Source organism: Mya arenaria, chromosome 1, assembly GCF_026914265.1.
Source record: "Mya arenaria isolate MELC-2E11 chromosome 1, ASM2691426v1".
Taxonomy (NCBI): domain Eukaryota; kingdom Metazoa; phylum Mollusca; class Bivalvia; order Myida; family Myidae; genus Mya; species Mya arenaria.
Window position 1 is genome coordinate 11,134,150 of NC_069122.1, and position 19,631 is coordinate 11,153,780.

At 32.5% G+C, this 19,631-nt stretch overlaps 1 protein-coding gene across 1 annotated transcript in view; it reads right to left on the minus strand.

Annotated features, from left to right (window-relative positions):
* Positions 1-5,337: 5,337 nt before the first annotated feature.
* The window catches only part of LOC128234198 (uncharacterized), a 62,514-nt gene continuing 48,220 nt past the window's right edge, over positions 5,338-19,631 (minus strand). Inside the window, exon 14 of the mRNA XM_052948277.1 lies at positions 5,338-14,962. Coding sequence (XP_052804237.1) covers positions 14,864-14,962 — 99 coding nt within the window. The 3' untranslated portion in view covers positions 5,338-14,863. The remainder of the gene's footprint in view (positions 14,963-19,631) is intronic.

Here is a 19,631-nt window from a genome sequence, read left to right on the forward strand (position 1 = left end):
ATTATGAACATCATGAAAACTTCTCACAACGGTGATGAAGAAAGACAAAAGTCAATTAAAATTTGGAACAATGATAAGTACGTTTTCTCCCTTGATGTATTGGGTCCAATAAACTGTTTATCTTTATGTCGCCTGCGTAGCATGTCAGAAATATATTTTTCGGCGCTTCTCCTTGCGACGTCGTCCGCTCTAGATACTTCTTTCTAGCCTGTGCGGTAGTTAATTAATCTTCATTTGACTGGGTTACAATTTTAAGGGCAATCTATCTCGAACAAGTAATGTTTAAGAGTATTCCATCTTAAACAAATTGTATCAACAGCCATATCACTCTTGAGTTATGGCCCATGATTTTTTTTAAAAAGAAGACCAAATCCGGTTTTGCTCACTCTTACTCCTGCATTTCTTGTCCAACTAATACAATGAAAACTACAGAGACAAGCCTAGTAGTCGAAACCTCAAAATTAAAACCTTTTCTAGAGGCACTTGACAAATGAGGTGGCGTTGATGGGGGGATAATATCTCGCTATCTCAACCAGATCGCATTTTGTACTCCAGAGTATTCCAATGAATTGTTCAACCTTGACCAAAGCTCATCGCTTTTTATGCAATCCTGGTCATAATATGTATATACATAGTATCTCATCCGATTCCAATAAACAACCTCCTCGCACTCTTCATACAAGTTTAACTGCCCTTAGATTGTCAAAACTTGACCATATTCAGCTTGTTTTCTCCTTTACTCAACCATATAGTATCTGATCTGTACCAAACTTAATACCAATGTTTATATGTATACTCTGACAAATTGCAATATTCACTTTAGACTTATTGATTTTGAAGTTGCGTTTTCGACATTCATTCTTTCTAATCGTTCATGTTAACAGTGTGTGTATACCGCGTGATAAATTACGTCACATGTGCTACGTCGGAAGGCAACATTTTGCTTAAAATGAAGACTTAAATCAAAGATAACTTTTCTTTTACATTACCATTTTAAATGAAACAAGGGGCAGTCTATGCCGCTTAAAGAGCCCCGCATTTCGTGTATTACCTACATTTGATAAGATCATTAGTTTCATCAAACACTTCGACAAACCTGCTTCCAAAATGTTTTGGCAGTGCTCCGTCAGACGGCCGTATTGTGAAAAGGTTTGTCGAAGCATTTAAAGAAACTAAACTCTCAATCAAACTCTGGTAAAGACCGAGGTCAGGGCTCCGTAATCTGCGTAGACTGCGCTTTGTTTAATTTAAGATGGTAAAGAAATAGTGAAGTTATCTTTGTTAAAAAAATTAAATCAAACTATTGCCTTCCGACGTAGCATTTATGAAGCAATTTATCACTTGGTATGCACACACTGGTTAATACATTTGACTTAAATACATAAAGTTCTTGAAAGTAAAACATGTCATTTTAATTAAATACGTCCAACAGTTTATTTAAATACCAAACATTCCGTGAAATATAAAATCGGTTTACACGAAACAATTCGCGAACGTTATCAGGTTATTTTACGTCAGCAATATGCAATCATTCATATCCTCTATACTAGAGTTCTGGTCAATTAATTCTTCAATCAAATGAAAAAAACAAATTTAAATAACTTAACATATTGAAGTCAACATACAATTAAAAATGAAGATGTCTATTTTTTACTACTGTCATTGTACAAGTGAATTGAACGAAATCAAGCAATTCGTTTGCATTATAGTTGGTCATATGGCCCTTGACCATTAAAATAGTCTCCATCGCATGACCAATCTGTAATTGTTCTAATTTAACTATTTTGTGAGGACATCTGAATCAATCCGAGCCCTTTTCATAAGTAGAAACCAAGGCGATAATAATCCCAAAAGGACATGCCTCTAGGTAGGACTCGAATCCACGACGTATCGGGGGAGAGGCAGATACCTTATCACTAGACAACTCTCACCATCTGCAGGAATGGGTCGAGTATTGAATAACCAATCACTGCTCTTAAATTTCAACATGTAGAGGGACAGAATTAAAGAGGCTGTACTCCGTATGATAAAATAGCGGAAAAAAAAATTGTCGAAAACTGACATAAACTTGGCATCGATGTGTACAATGCATTGAAACTTACTAACTGAAGTACCACATAGTTTACAATTTATTTAAGTTTAGCAGTTATTTCGTATATTTCCATTAAAAAAGATTACTGGGTAAGTCTACCAGGTTATGCGTAATTGGCTAGTCGGTGTTATCACGTGATATTACCAAGGTAGGTGTATAGCTTAATTATGTCACCCTACAAGAGTAAGCCGTCATAGCTCAGCGGATACGACGCTGTCTGCAATTATGGCGACACGGGTTTGAACCCGGTCTCCGACACAATTTTTTTTTACATTTTGGTACTTTTTTACAATTATAATATTAACGCGTAACACATTCTATTAGATAATTGTCCTGAGATTCGTTACAGAAAAAACTTTTTTTTGGTGCCAATCTGGTGTACAGTCCCTTTAACAGTTACTGTTTACTTTTTGCAATATTTATGCAAAAAGCTACAGAAACATGCTCAGTAGCAAAAAGTTTAAACATAAACCCGGTTTAGTGGCAATGGGCAAACGCCAAAGACATAGAACACAAAATCACAAACAAGAAACAGCACAAAACTCTTCAAACAGCACAGTGCATAAATACTATATATGTATAAAAATAATTGGTATGTTTATCAAGAATTGTTAGGTAGCGCCTTGGAACGGTCAGTAATATGTAAATTTACTTGTGGTTTAAACCAGTTTATGTGCACAAACCTCACTCTTATCCCAACAATCCTTAATAAAGATAAAACGCCAAAGGTAAATCTTATCAAAGTATATATTTGCATTAAATGGCAAACCATAAATACACACAAATATACTTATTATGATGATGAATATTATGTGAAATGACCAGAATGGTATTCTACTCCGTGCAATACGACCATGTGCTAAAGTTAATAGTATTCATGGACATTTCATATTGTTTACACTACGTTTACAGATATATATATATAGACATAGATATGGGATATTGTGACAGGACATTTTTCGGACGTCAGGACTTTATCATGTCGAGTTACTAGGTGTGTAGTTTTAATGTATTCGTCGAGACTCCTCTGAGGTCGAGACGGATGCATGTTAAAAGATCTAAAATGACGTAGTGCATGTCGTCAAAAAAGCTTTGAATATTGTCATGATTAAGGTTGGACCCTAACATAAAACTTATCAGTGTTTTATAAACAAAACAAGACTCTCTTAAATTTCTAATCTGACCATTTAATTAACATAAACAAGATTTTAATTAACGTCATGCTAAACGGTTCAAATTATATAACACGTATTGAATAAAAAGGAGGTATAGGAGCCAGATTATTTGAAATTGGTAAAGTCGGTAACTACACTTTTCATGATACCAGGCGATTTGTATTAAAATTTTGAATAAATATACGTAGGAAGAAATAATTAAATAATAGTTTTTTTTTTAATCAATCCGTTTTCCCCGTGACAATTGAAGTTTTAGACGCATTAAAAATAAAATACGTAAAACAAGAGAAAGAAAAATTTATGTCCGTGAACGTTTATAAAAGACGCATTTGAGGGAGAAATTCCATAGCAGTAAACGAATAATTGATGAAAATGTCGATTATTTTAGATGGAACGAAAAAAATTGACAGACGTCTTTAAATATTGACGTCAGTGGTATATTTGAAGACTCGTAATTTCAAAACTTTTTCGAATAAAGAAAATGAAAAACAGTCCCTTATTGGGCGTATTCTGTTTTATTCATTAACCATTTTTTAGATATTAACTCAAAAATTCGCTCTGGGTCGCGTTCCACCTTTTTAAATGCACCCCTTTAAATAATTTAAATAGGTAAAGTATTTATATTTTACACGACCTTTCCCGAACTTTACATGACGCGCGGCAATTGCCATGGCAATTTCTACCATGGAACTTTCCCCCAAAATTGGTGAGTATCTATTAATTATATATCACAATAAGTTATATTAAATGTTATATAGTAAAAAAGATATATACACTTACACTGGTTAACAAAATTATGAGGCTCAAATAAGATTAATTTAAATGTTGTTGAAAATGTCGGGTAGTAATTCGGACATAATTTAATTTCGGATTCCTTTAATAATCAGCGTAATTTTAGATAAAATAAAATAGTCTTGTTTAATTACATAAACACTTTTAGATTGTATTTCTGTGAAATATATTCATTCGATTTCATTTTTTCGTAGCCTGAATGAAGAAAATAACTATCATTTCCCACTCAGAGTTCTCAGTAAGAGCTGGTTACTGGCCGAAATGAAATGGTTCAAATGGAATTAAGGCTGATTCAGATAACTACATAAGTATGTGCTTATTATTTATGTAACATTCTTGATGTTCTTTTTACTTTACAAGTACCGGCCATTCTGTACGTAAAAATGTTGTTTATTTGGTTTGTTTCATAGGTCAATTTCTAGAATATAAACATAAGCAATCACGCGAAAACACTGAAACTGAAGAACTTGTATCCACTGTAAATTTAATACGTGATAACAACAGAACATTTTGCATAAAATTTCAGTTTACAGTTTCTGGAATTATATATAAACGCTGCTGAACGTATTCTTATAAAAGTCTGTTAAGTGTATTGGTATTCACAGAAGACTGATTCAATAAACTGCGTAAAGCTTGCATTCCTTGATATGTTTTTCGCAAAAACGCAGAACTTTACAATGAAGGTTTCAAAATAATTGCTGATGTTTTGCAACCATCAATTACTTTTCAAGGTAAATTCAAGGAATTTGTTGTTCAAGGGCATGGTTTTCAAGTATTTGAGTCATGTCACTGTTCCATTTCCATTCACGTAACTTCACACGAGACAGTGTATATAATATATACTATTTTTTAGATTTTTAGTCTTTAAACCGTTTATGAACAAGTCAAGTTTGTGAATGGTCTAGGAACAGGAAAATAATTAACAGTAATTCTGTAATGTCAGTTCTTGAACATTCATTCTTCAATACCTCTTGGGCTGTCATTAGATTTTAACCCTCCTTAATATATGTTTTTAAGTTATTTAAAGAACGTCATGATTCATAAAATGGTTTTTTGTCGTCGACGGATTTGTTTCATTAGTATTTCAATGAATTTGAAGATATCATGATGTTTTATTTTTTTTACAGTGACTATTCATTTGTAGTCCAAATAATTGTATGTTCACCGATCATCCACTACCATCGTGGTCGAAATCATACACTTGCGTTGAAGCACTCCAGGGAGCAGTAACTATAACACATAGCTCTCTTGTTAGATAAATCAGAGAAAAAACACTGCTGAAAACATGAGGATTTTATTGCTGATGGTAAAAACATAATACAATTGTCAACTTTACTGAGAAAAAAAGTAACCATTATATAACATAGTAGCAATGTGAAGGGTTAACACGAAAAGGGTCTTTATTTGATGTCAATTAGAACCTTTTTGCTTTCGCCCTGATCATAGATGTTAAATCACACAGTAAACTGTCTTTCCCACTACACAGAGCCACATTTGTACAGAAATATTACATGCATCAAGATTTATATATCACAAAAACAGAATAGTTGGTGAACAAAAGATATTAACACCACGACTAGCCTTACTTAAGGCATTTTATGTCTCGAAACATGCACAATAATAAGGAAAATAATTTCTCAGATCATTAAATTGCAAATGGAAATCTCAAGACGAAACCATTATTTATCTTAAATGCATAATTTAACAGATTTTTTAAACAGGGTAAACAGGAAACCCATCTAATGAAATAAATTTTATATAATTTCAGAACAGTGATAGAGAAACTTATTTTGAGTTTTCAGGAAAATACTTATACATTTAAGCAATTGTTAAGAATTGTTCTGCAATGTTGCAGAATATTCAGTCAAATACTATACACCTCGTTTTTAAGTTAACAATAAGTCAAAAATATCATATCTCAATAGTATTTGAGATGGTTTTGCACACACTGACATTCTTGTAGATTTTTAGAAAGGGAATACAGATTAAAGAAACCGATTTATATTGCTGAAATGTAGGTAGCATTGCCGATTTACTCGTGTTGTTTTAATAAATGTATATTAAAAAAAGATCACGTCTAAAGAAGGTTAGAAGAAAGTTATTTCTAATAGAAACTTTACGAAGATGGTGGTGTTTTATGGCTATGAAAATAAGCTGACCTGCTATCATATATTTCTGAGAATAACTTCAGATTTGCTACTCTTTTTTCCAATGACTATGATGTGAAATGACTGGAATGGTAGTCCACTCCACTCTGTGCAGTAGGGTCATGTGCATTTTGTGAGGGTTTTCAAACAGGGATTAATAATGGGTATGTAATATCTTGTGAAGAATGTAGAGAATTGGTGAAAATGAATAATTATGTTGGTTGATAATGTATTTCACCATTTTGCAAAGCGAAAGGCTATCATTAAAGCAAAGAATGTTAAAGTTAGTCCATTTTACACATGGCTTTTTCAGCAGTTTTTATATCTGCTATTTGGCTCTATTTCCAATGCCAGAAAGTATAAAAAAATCCAATTTAAATTCCAAATGAATATTTATAAAAAAAAATCAGTTCATTTTGGCCAAATATTAAAAGTTGGAGGCATTTCTCACACAGCTGGCTTATATATAATAATATTTGAATAATTGATCACTTTATCCATTACTTATTACTTAAAATGTACTGTTAATTTCTTCACTTTTTTTTCAAATTTCAAACATCTACATGCCAAAATTCCATATTTGAATTTAGTATGGGTATGGGTATTCTTCTCTTAATAGAAAAAACAACATGATACATCACTTTGTACATTGTCCAAAGATATTGCTTCTAGAATGTAAAAATGTTGATGCACACTGTATAGAATAAACAACATTGATTTAGATTGTTTAATGATACAGCATGAATTAAAGAATGAAACAAAGTGAAATGACACAGCAAAGTAGAATGTAAAAGTTGGTGGGACATTGTATATCACCTTGTACAATGCAGCACCAGAAAACACCAGTGTATGTAATTGGTCTTCTGTATGTAACCAGGGACTGAACAAATGTCTTGCCAATAGATGATGGAATTTCCATTCAGATCAAGTGCTACATCTATAGCCAGTTGGTAAACCGCAGTCATCAGAGCTTGGCATAATACTTAGACTATCACCATGAACTAAATACTAAAGATGTGGGCTCATATTCCGCAAGGCATCCATAAATTTACAGTTTGAATTGGTATAATTTTACATCAACTGACCAATCAAATTGTAGCTTGGAACAACACTCATTATGACGGCACAGTTACAAACGAATCTCTTAGAAGTGCTGAAACCACGTTTGGAGCAGTACAAATTGACTGTTTCTTTGTTGCAAAATGACTTGTTCACCAGGATTTTATTTAGTGACCGACAAGTATGCTTTTGTGAGTTCACTTGCAAATAGTAGCATTTACATTGCTTCATACTTTGGTAGGAAAAACAGTGATCATCTCATGGTTGTTTTATAGGTTGAAAACATCCGGCCTACCCACAATAATACAGCAGGCCAAAATAATTTTTAACCCACATGAAACAACTCTTCTACCAATCTTCATCACAGCTATTAAGCAAGACATATATCCAGTCCTTAGTTAAGGCAAATGACATAGAAATACAAGAAAAATAAATACTTGTACTCTATTATGTTCATTTTGTATTTATCACCAGAAAAACTATGTTAAAAATATGTATTTTAATGATTTTGATAACAACAATTTAATGATTGATAAATAAATGAGTTCTCAGTAAAACTTGACGACGAACATGCAAACATGCCTATGGCAACTGTAAAACTTTTACAACAAACACTAAGTCTTCTATTTTGTATTAGCCTAAATAAGGCCAGGGTGGTATTCAATATGTGACTTAAGTCAATCTTATGGTTATACATCATTGACTTCATTCACACGATTGGTCAGTTATTAATAACAAGTAATCTGATGAGCTACAGTGTTCTTAGATCCAATTAAAACCAATATTGAATACCAGCCCAGAGAATTAATTTTTAGATTCTCATCCTTATTTTAAATGTAAATGTGTGTATTTAATGTTTTCCTTTTTCTCCGGACATAATCTCCACGATCATTAAAGTTTTGAACTATTTTAAATTTGATGCTGTTTTCTGATTTACGAAGATGTGTTAACCAAGAAAGCATATTGGAAAAACCAAAGCTTGCCTTTTGGTTTTTTAATGAACAAGGTGTGTTTTTGAACTGCAACAAGCAGAAATGCAATCAGAAAATGTAACGTCATAGCTTACTGTTCAGACAAGGGATTTTAGACCAGAGTGAGAATCTAAAAATGTTTTGCATCTTTCAGCCTTTTCTATCATTGTTTTTAAATCAAGCTTAATTATTTTTCATTAACAACTTCCCTTACATAAAATTTCAATAAAAAATTAAACACCATCCTTTTGAAAACGAAGTTATAATGTATATAATTATCAAACTATATTGCCAAATGTTTTTGTCAAGTCAAAAATAACAGCCCGAAATAATGGTTCAATAATTAACAGTTAATTTAGAAGTCAAAATATGATTTGAAAAAAATGGACAATATGAACTGTCTAGATATAAGACTAACGATCAATGGTGTACATGTCAAAATTATACAACACCTTATACACTTAGCAATATATGTAATTCTACCTTGGGGTAAAGCTATATTTTGGAACAAATTCTGCTTTGATTTATTTAATAGGTCTTTAGAGGACAAAGTCTTGAAGTTAACAATAAAATATCCATTTCTGTATTCTTATTTCTTGAGAGCCAGGTCTACAAAAAATGTGAAGTCTCCTGAGAGTAGTTTGTAGACCATGTAATATTTAACAAAGCAAAAAAGCACTTTTTTACTTCACTTTTAATAAATATTTTATTATAACCCTTCAACAGTTTATAATAAAACAGAGATCCCTAAGTGGGCGCATCTATTTCGAACAGTATAACAGCAAACAAACTGGACCTGACCTCAATGATGTCACTGTGAGTGTCAAAATAGGCACCATCTTTCTATAAGTTGTTTCATTTGAATTGTAAATTTGTCTTAATTTCACTAACTGTACTATATTATATTCATAGAATGTATTTGTAGTGTCTTTCAAATACAAAATTAGATGTCAAAACATTAAATGAAAGATCTTTCAGGTTAAAAGCTTGCAGTTCTTGGCCGAAAACTAAACAGCATTAGGAGGGGGGCTATAGCAAGTATGTTCTTGAAAAAAGTTGGCATACACAATTGTAGAAATGTTTTTGTAGTTAAGTCTGCTTTTGTGACAGTTTATGTCAGACCAGATTTTTCAATACCAGTAATCTGTTTTCATAAAAAAGAACTCCGAAGAGTGAAAATGTCAATACTAAAGTTTCTGGTCTTGTCAAACAAAGGTTATATAACAACATGATTTTTGCAGCAAGAATTATGCACTTTGCTAAACATGTGCTTTTTGCCTCTAAATACATGTGTACCAAGTTTCATTTGTATATCTTTAAATGATTTTTTATTTATGACCTTAGATTCTTTTTTCATATAACACCATCTACAATGACAGCAGTAAGAGTTACTAAGCCCATTAAAGCCTGGCTTTTTTTCCTTCGAAAAACAGACAAGATGAAATTTATAATCAAGTATGCTACTTAAAGGAGAGTTTTGTCAGAACCGGTTTTCACAAAATACAACACCAAAAAGAGGTTGTGGAATATAGTACTATGAGATCGCGGAAAACTGAATTGGAACTTGCCTTCAGTGCAAGTTTTTCACTCTCATACAATCTAATAAACAGTCATAAACAAACTATGTTCTTGATGATGATCCAATTGGGATGACAAAAATGATCTCTGCATGTTAAATTATACCAATTTATACTAACCCTAACCCATTTATACAAGAATTACATTTCATATGAGAATGAATACCATTATGTCAACAGTAAATTGCTTTAAAACAATCTTTAGTAAGGGTTTAAAGAGTTTTTAAGTTTTGTTGAAATTGGGTTATTTTATTTACTTTTATGAACATACACCAAACAGGAACTAGTGGACACAAATTTGAACAGAATTTAGTCAAACAAAGCCTGAAATAGTTCAGTTTGCAATAGCCTTACGTATGTCTTGGGGCAAAATAAAGTATCTTCTGACACATTGAAAACAAGTAGATCTGCTGATTCAAACAGAGGCTGGGCCAGTAGACAAAACATAATTTGAACACTTAGCTTGTTATAGTTTGTTACTATACATATATCAATTAAAAGTGGACTCCCAGTGAAGCTGGACCATACAAAATTTAAATAAATAAATGCATATAAACAAACACTGAACTATATAATTAAAACGTGTGTTGCAAACTTAACTTTATTGTTTGTACACATCTTATTTTTCATTAAAAAGAGTACCTTTTGCCTTTCCAAAAATTTCAAGGAATGCAACAAATAGTTTTCACACATATCTAAGCAATTTTAAGGACAACCCAGGCATTTCATTCATTCTCAACTGTATATAAACATGACTTTCTTATTCAATATGATACATTGTTCATCATAAAAATGTTTGACTGTACAAATTGAATAGTAACATGTTTGAAATGGCTTTCTTTTTGGTCTACACATGAACTCCTGTCTTGGAACAGTCACAAATAGAATGGGTGTAGCCATTCTATAACTACCATGGGAATAAATTAGGTTAATTTGCTTATACCAATATAATTGATGCTGTTTATTGAATGCTGTACTTGACAAAATGGTATAAAACAGTTACATCTCCCCCAACCCCCATAATTGAAAAATACACATGCCAAAGGCCCTGGTGTATGATCTTTGCAGCTCCAGTCTTAACTATCATATATTTCCTCTCTTCTCTTGATAATTAATTTATGTCACACTCTTCTTTCATATTTTTTTCCTATTACCACATTTTTGCATGCATGGCAATTTTGAACCACATTTTTTGCAAAACTCTTGAACATCTATTTCATTTTAACAAAATCAACCCTGAGAAATCTTTTTTGTACAGATTATTTCAAAAATATACAAACAGATTCACCAAACATCTTTTTTTCAAAACAATCGAAACCCATTGGCTCGATATCATCTGGCTTGATTTCCTCATTGGCTCAAACTTTTCAACTCTATGAAAGCTCTCCTGCCTGGCTCTATATTATCTAGGCTCAAAGTAATTTGGCCAGTCCCATGGAATTCGAGCCAATGGGATTCGAGTTAACACAACAACATTTCATGTTTAACAACATTTTAACAATTCTTGTTCAATACATGTATGAACCCCGCTTATAAACATGTCTGACATGGTGAAATGTGTTATATGACCAAATATGAACCAGTTATTCATAGGAAATATAGGGCATTTATAAAAACCAAAGAAACACAATTATTTGTTTCCTATTTTTCAGCAGTTTATCGCATTCTAGTTTCAAATCAACAAATCTAACATGGTCTTGGCAGAAAAACAACAACTCTTTTTTATTGCATGAATTTTGGAGAAAAAAAGCCTCAGATACCTGAATCCAAATAACTTTAATATCTTATAATATTATAATAAGTTAATACATTTTGATAATAACAATTAGGTTTTAGAAAAACAGTAATGAAATATATCATAAAAAAAAAGTTTTATTATTTTTATTTTTCAGTTTTGTTAAAAATAATAACAGTAACAGATAAATTCGTCAGCAGCATATTTATGTAATTCAATTTCAATTTCTCAACCTCACAATTATAAAGCAAAAATACAAAAATAAACTACCATATATTCAACCCTTTTACTGTACATTGATTAAATTTTGTGAGTTTATCATTCATGAGATTTTTTCACAAATTTTAAACCTTTTTAAAAGCAAAATCATTGACTTAACAATGTTGGCCACTGATTACAAAGCAATGATAACAGACTGAAAATCCGAACTGTGAAAAATAGTTTTCTATCAATAAAGATCATAAGGCTTAAAGTTGTAAACTTTGAGGCAAAGCCTTGTTTTGTCATAAACTGCATTTCAATAAAAATACCTGATCAATGTTTAGCAACATAAGGTTTAAAACTTGAAGAAATCTTATTGAAACAGGCCCAAAGCCAATTGTATTGATTCCAACTTACTTCTTACCTACTATTAATAATGCAAAAGTCCAGCAAAAAAGGTCTTGATAATAATACAGCTTTCTGACTTGTATAGCTCTCAACCCTTGTTTCAGGATTATCCTGAATGTTATCACTCCTGTAGAGTGGCATATAGGTGACATGTGTGAACATGTCATTTCTTTCTCAAGGCCACGACTTACTTACTCGCTCTCATGGCTTACTATGTAGTTGCCACATTTTAATATTAAATACTATTTTGTTCCCACAACTTATAGTTATCTTAAAATCATGCCCATGAAGTACTAAGTAGTGGAAACCAGTTTGTTAGTCTTGAAACCAGTTTGTTAGTCTTGGCCACAAGATAACCAAGCCCTGGAAACAAGAAAGTTAGTTGTGGCACAAGCGAAAAATTTCACCTCTATGCCACCTTATCCCTGTAAATAATGGTGTCAAAATTTTTAAAACCCTAGCAATTTTTAAAAAAATCATGAAAAAAGGACCTCCCAAAATGAAATCAATGTACAGTTTTTACTTATCCAATCGTGAGGTAATAATGCTATTTGTATCAACATGAGGTATGGAAAATGAGCAATCAAGCATGATTTACTTACAACACTTATATACATGTATATAGAGCATCCATGTTCTGACAATGATGCATGACAAAATATCTGTTGCTGATGGTCAAAATTAGCACATGCCAGCGAGCCCTGCATCAAAAAACTGGCTTGTTCATCGTAAGTCTAATTTCTATGACAGCTGTTTAAGTAGAATTATAACTAATTTACACATTTTTGTGCATTAGTATATATTCTATTAAATTTAACTTTAAATTCCATACAGCGCATTTAAGTGCTTTTATACACTGTTTAGCTTTAACATTTTTCCTGATAATAAAAAATAACATTTACAATGCTACAGGGTGCAAATGAGACAAAAACTAATCCTTCATATCGATGTTGAAAGAAAAATTAAATGATTTTTAATAAAATTGAGTTATTTGTGCTTTGCAGATGTGACAATGGAAATGCTCTCAAAAAATGTTTGAAAACTGTTAATTAAGTATTAAAAAAAATATGTTCCAAAGTTATTAAAACCAATGAATACCACAAGAAAATATTAAAATGAAACAAAAACAATATATCCAACATTAAGTGTAAAAAACAAACATCAAAAAGAATAGTGGTTTTATTGTTAAAGACTAAAAGAAACTAAAAATTCCTACACAACATAAAACAATAAAATTGTAACAGAAACTGAACTGAACATTTATAACAGTAACTTTTATTTTGATAAATTTATGGAATTTTATTTCTATTTTTTCTCACTTTAATTAAATCTTTTTTTTTATACATACACGCAGATAAACAATCATACGGTACTTATCTTTAAGTTATACTAATTTTAGGGTCTGATGCCGAGACTTTGTTTTAAGTAATGCATCAATTCAGAAATTTAACAGTTTTACATTCAAACCCCAATATATTATATATTTATTTTTATATAAATTACAATAAACTGGTTTGTACATAAAAATCACTCACATTTTGGTACAAAAAAAAACAACCAAAAAAGAAATATATTACAGTCATAAAATAAATAAAATAAAACACATTTGTCAAACACAAAATTGGATAAGAAATTGTAGCACAGTTATTATTTGACAAGAACTTGAATCATCATGAATGAAACTGCAATTTACAATTAATATCTTAAAGACACAAAAACATCAATGAATTTCTTTTGAAACGCTTCTGTCTAACTTTATTAACACTGCAGTAATGAAATATGTTAGTTTCAAATAGAAATTTACAAACATGCAACATGATAAACAGCTCATATTTCAAAAAACATTATTAAACAAATGACTCCCATACAATCCAGGTCAAAAAGGTGACCTTTCATCTTCAAAAACACAGTTTCATTGGATCATCCGAAGAACAATTTATACATGTAGATTATGCATAAACATATAATGCTAGTAATTATATAAAAAATGTAAAGACCACGTGGTTAGGCCAAAACAAATATTGCTTGTTTCCTATTTCACTGCCAGAAATAATACTGTAAGTAGGTCAGATTTTTTTATTGCCAAAGCTGGGTCACAATGTTATTTTCACACTTAACACTGTTGCCATTTTGTCTAAGATTTAGTAATCTACAAAAACTGTACATTTTTGCTTCAAATAATGTGTGCATTGGCAATACAAGACTTAGGTTAAAAAAGTTGATCGGGGAAAAACGGAAACAAACAACTTCTTTGTTAAGCCTTACTATTGTTAAAAAACATTTAGTAAACACATGTAATAATTTAATATGATATTAACATTTTTGCATTAATGTTCACATAATATTTCTAATTTTTCTCTCAATGCTTATAATTTTGATTCATTTTAAGTGACCTTGACCTTTCACTTGAATAACCTTCACATCTTGCATCTTGGCATAAGTGACCTTGAAAATACACTTTAATTGTACCTAGTTGATATGCAAGATTGATGTAAAATTCACTTTGACCTCTCGCTGGTATCACCTTCACATCTTGCCAACATGAACTTGACCTAGTTGACATTGGTCTCGGCTCATGCTACAATGATCTTGATGTCTAGCTGATTGTGACCTTTGACCTCTGCTTACAGTGACCTTGATCTCTAGCTGATTGTGACCTTTGACCTCTGCTTACAGTGACCTCGATCTCTAACTGAAAGTGATATTTCAACACGCCCTTTTGCTCACGACCTTGCTAAAAGCTGACCCCTGGATGGTCCCATTGGGTGGAGACGGTTGGATTTCTGTCTCTATGGGGATGAAATGCTGAAAAAGAACACAGAAATTATTGTTATTTCAGGTATCAGTAATATCATTGATTTTGTTGTTAGTTTTTTTGTTAGGGAGTGGGGGTGCTCTATATTTTACATATATTACAGCTAAATGCCACAACTTAACCAGATGTTGCAAAACAAACCAGAATCAAGGAACAAAAATTAGTGTGAAATAGAGAAACAAAATAGTCCTGCTACTACAGCATATTTCATGCTTAGGCACTTTATAATTAACAGCATAAAACCCTGAAAGTTTATTATGTACTTTTCGTTACTGGGTCAGATAATTCAACATTAATCCATATCTTTATTTTATAAAAAAAATTGATATTTTTGCAACACAGAAATATAATTACTAAGCAAATTATAATTATGTTCCGTTTATCTGAGGGAAAACTCATTTAAAAGAAGATAACTAAGAAAAAGCATCATTTTTCCAATTACAAATTTAATATAATTATTTCAGAAGCTTGCAGACTAAATTCACTGCTGAGCTTAATTGACTGCTGTCCTCCATCTGTCTTTTTTAGAGATACGGCAAAAAAATGTGTGTTTAGGGTAACATCTTGTCCAAACACTGGTCGGATTGGTACAATATAAAAAAAATTTTTGGCATTATGTTAGAATTTTATTGTTATCATTAGGGAATGATGTCAAAATAATCTTCAGTTTTAAGATATTTAAGAAAACATACCTCCTTTTTTTAACTGAAAGATTATAAAAATGGTAGGCGCCTATTTGGTAGGTAGGGTCAGGTCAGGTAACCCAATATTTTTTATTCCTTTAAAAAAACTCTGGGTGTTGCAGTGACCTGATCAAGTCTCAGATTGTGGGGCAGGCAATTAATACTAAGAAGAAAACTGTAAAAAATACTATTTTTGCTGGAACTAGTAGCCATCAACATGAAATGAAGAGCACCACAGATCAATGGTGGTTGTTTTTGTCAGCCCATTAAAGGGACATAATAGCTGATGATTGTCAATCCTAAAGAATAGCCAGCTGTCTATTGAAGTATTAGGGATTTATGCCCAATGCAGGGCAAAGGGGTTTAGATCCATTTTGAAATTGTTTCCAATGTTATTCATATTAATTTCAAGGTACTTCCTACAGTTTTTGATGCAAATGTCAGAGCGAAAAAAATTCTGTACAGATGTACAATAGTCTGAAATTACAAGACCTCAATCCTGCTGAGTTTAGGATTAGTCTTGAACTTTAGAACCCAAGATAATTCAACAGTTAAAGGAAACAAGAGGCCCAAAAGGGCCTATGCTCTACTGGCATGGCTCTTGTGGTCATTTTCAATCCAGAGCATGTACGTTTGAGTAAATAGGCAACAAATATATAGTTCACTTTTAGTGTTTGGGTTAGCTGAAAACGCTGCACGTTCAACATCTGAGGACAGGAAGTGTTGTAAGCAGATTAGTTGCATGAACTATTTTAATATGTGCCAAGTAAAGGTAATCTGAGGGTAAAAAATATTTGCTTTCAAATCTGTACTCATCGTCAAAATTTCATTTCTGTAACTTTAAAAATAAAAAGTCGGACAAAGGTCAAAGTCAAGGATATCCGAGGACAACATTAATGCTTGTTTGCAAAACTGTTCACATGGTCAAAATTTCATTACTGTAGCTTTAAAAATTAATAAGTAAGTCAAAAGCGGTGGGGCCAGCTTTTGCCCAAGGGGCATTATTTCAAATGTTTTCAATTGCATCATATGATGCTCCACAACAAATATTAAAGGTATGGGCCTTGTGGTTTGAAACAAGAAGGTTTTGAAAATATTTCTTAAATAATCCTCTAGGAAAATAGTGACACCCAGGGCAGTGCCAGTTTTGACCCAAGGGGCATAATTTGAACAACCATGGTAGTGGACCACTAAATAAAGCCTTGTTCAAAATAGGAAGGATTTGCATTGTGGTTTCAGACAAAAAGGTTTTTAACATTTCCCAATTTAAGGGGGGGGGGGGGGGGGGGGGGGTGGGGGGGTGGGGTCCATCCCTTACAAAGAAAACTCTTCCCTGGGCCTCCGCCAACGTCGCCGAGGTCGTTTGCATTTGCCGCACTGATCCCTTGCAGGACAATCTCTGTGGGGGGGGGGGGGGGGGGGGGGGCAATAATGACCCCAGGGGCATAATTTGAACAAACCTTCACAAGCAATTGTGACTTTACATGTAAACTTGGCTAAATAAAGACTTCGCTCATGCAGACTTCGCTAAAAATAAACTTAGCTTAAAATAGCATAGGGCCATAATCTAGGCATGCATGGCCGGATCTGGCTGGGTTTCGAAAGGAACCAAGCTTCGTTTAATGGATATCTAGAAACTGTACAAGTTTCATCGAGATACAATCAAAACTGAAGACTGTATCGTGTTCACAAGTAATTGTTTACAGACGCAGGGACGCACGAACGCAGGGATGCACATACTACGTACACATTACCATCACATAAGCTCTTCTGGCCTTTGGCCAGTAGAGCTAAAAAGGGGTCTGCTCCTGTATATTGTCACTGGTAAGATGTTAAAGTTTCATGTAAGTTTCATGTAAATGGACTTTTGTCCTCGAAAAACAGACAACGTCAAAATCAGTTATGGCATTTTAATTCAGGCCACTAGAAACAAACAGTTTGAAATCATGGCCTTAACTACGGGGTTTATCCTGTTACAAAAGAGAGTGCACCTAGCTCACTGTAATATGATCTCAGTGCATTCTGGAGGCTGTTAATTAAACGATTACCATCTCTTTCTACATCAATTATTACTGATGATGATAAAATTGATTTGCAAACAGAACTATGAGGTAGTTAGGCGGAAACAATCAATTAAACACTCACAAGAGGATGAAACACAGAGAAGAACATTTTAAAGGGACTCGCTCATGTTTTTGGACCATTTTATTTTTTACTGAATGATGTGCATCTGTAAACACCAATACTATAATTATTTTACTCTTTAATAAATACTGAAATTGCAGAATAAAATTTAATTCAAGTTTAAAAAAAACACTTGGTTTTAATGGGGAGTGAACCCACTACGGTTAAGTCTAAAAACAAAAACAAAACTGACAACAAAACCACTCGCCCACGAGGACTCCTACATAAGTTGGGATATTATCTAACCTTTAAGTCTTTTGTTGAAGAGCGTAACTGACACTTCTATTTAAAAGCGTGGACTTCAAAGACAATCTTTGAGCATATATCAACATTTGTTGAAGGGTTCCAGCCGTCAGTATATCTTAGTTTTAACATTCCTAATGATTTTCCACAACTTATTTTGTCATAAAAAATAGTGTATTTTTTCAAAACATGAGCGAGCCCATTAAATAATTGAAGCAGAAAGATCTTGATTCCACCCCATTATGTCATAATCTGACATCAAAGAAATGCAAGCTCAGCTGAAAATTCAGACATTCACTTGAACTTGGGATTAGTGCATAAAATTCCAAAAACTGCTGTAAATTTAAATTTCATTTTCCAAGACCAAATAATTTTTTTTGGAGGTGATTCATTTCATTCAAGAACATCTGAACAAATGTCCCATTCAAGGATTGCCAGTGGATTTTGCAGCTCTGTAAGATCACATTTTCTTTTAGATTTAATTTGTAAACAATCCAGGCACTAAGCCAATGAGATTTAATATTGATAGGAAGCAGAGCACTGCTGAAGCTGGGGTGTACTTTGCACTGGTGCTCGTGGATGTTGACAGTACTGCACTTGTCATTAAGGTCAATGGATGTGAGTTTTTGTCAAACAGAGACAGCTGTTTTCATTCTTTGGATGATTGTATTCTCTGCTTATAAAGTATCTCTGACATGTCAAGTCAAAAGGCGCATTTTTCTCCGAAAAGCATTTCGAGAGATTTGTTCATCATAGAATTTATTACATGCTTTCAACATCGTTAAATGCAGAGTGGATTCTTGTCTTCCAGGTCCTTATGTAGCACTCAAAAGTTCGGTGCATAATTCTTGCTGATGATGACTTATAGGTTATTTTATTTTCTGGTCCTTCAAAATTATTGAGTATGTCTAAATGATTCTCAAAGCATTCACAAAATTCACAGTTACATGTAGATGCACCAGTCCCATTATCATCATCATAAATGTTGCTAAATTTATAAGGCCTCAATGAAATTTCTTTATTTCATAAACTTATTTCAAAATCAAACTCATTCCAATTAGCAGGCAAATAGTCCTAATCAATTTCAGAAAAATGGGTCAAGTTTGAAAATTACCGGTAAGACATCTACATGTATAATTATATATATGCTTAAGTTAAAGCTATGGAAAATTAAATATAATCATCACTTCTTGTAGAGAGCTTATTTTGTCCCTGAATGTAAATGGTATTAAAGAAATATAGTTTGTTTGAAAGCAATAATTTGTCATATTAATGTTCACTTATTCCAAAAAAGTTTTATAATCATTATTGATGAAGGCCAATAGGGGACATTGAGTGTCTTGAGTTATTCATAATAACATTCTCCTTTGGAACACAAATTACTCTTGTTAAGTGTCCCTCTTCTATAATTGTCTGAAGATAAAACTGAAATCTAAGTTCCTGGAGAATAATGGCAAGAAAACAATCATTGTTCTACACTTGGAATCTACATTTTTTTCTGCAAGATGCAAATTATGTGTCTAAAATTCCAATACAATTAGGCCACACC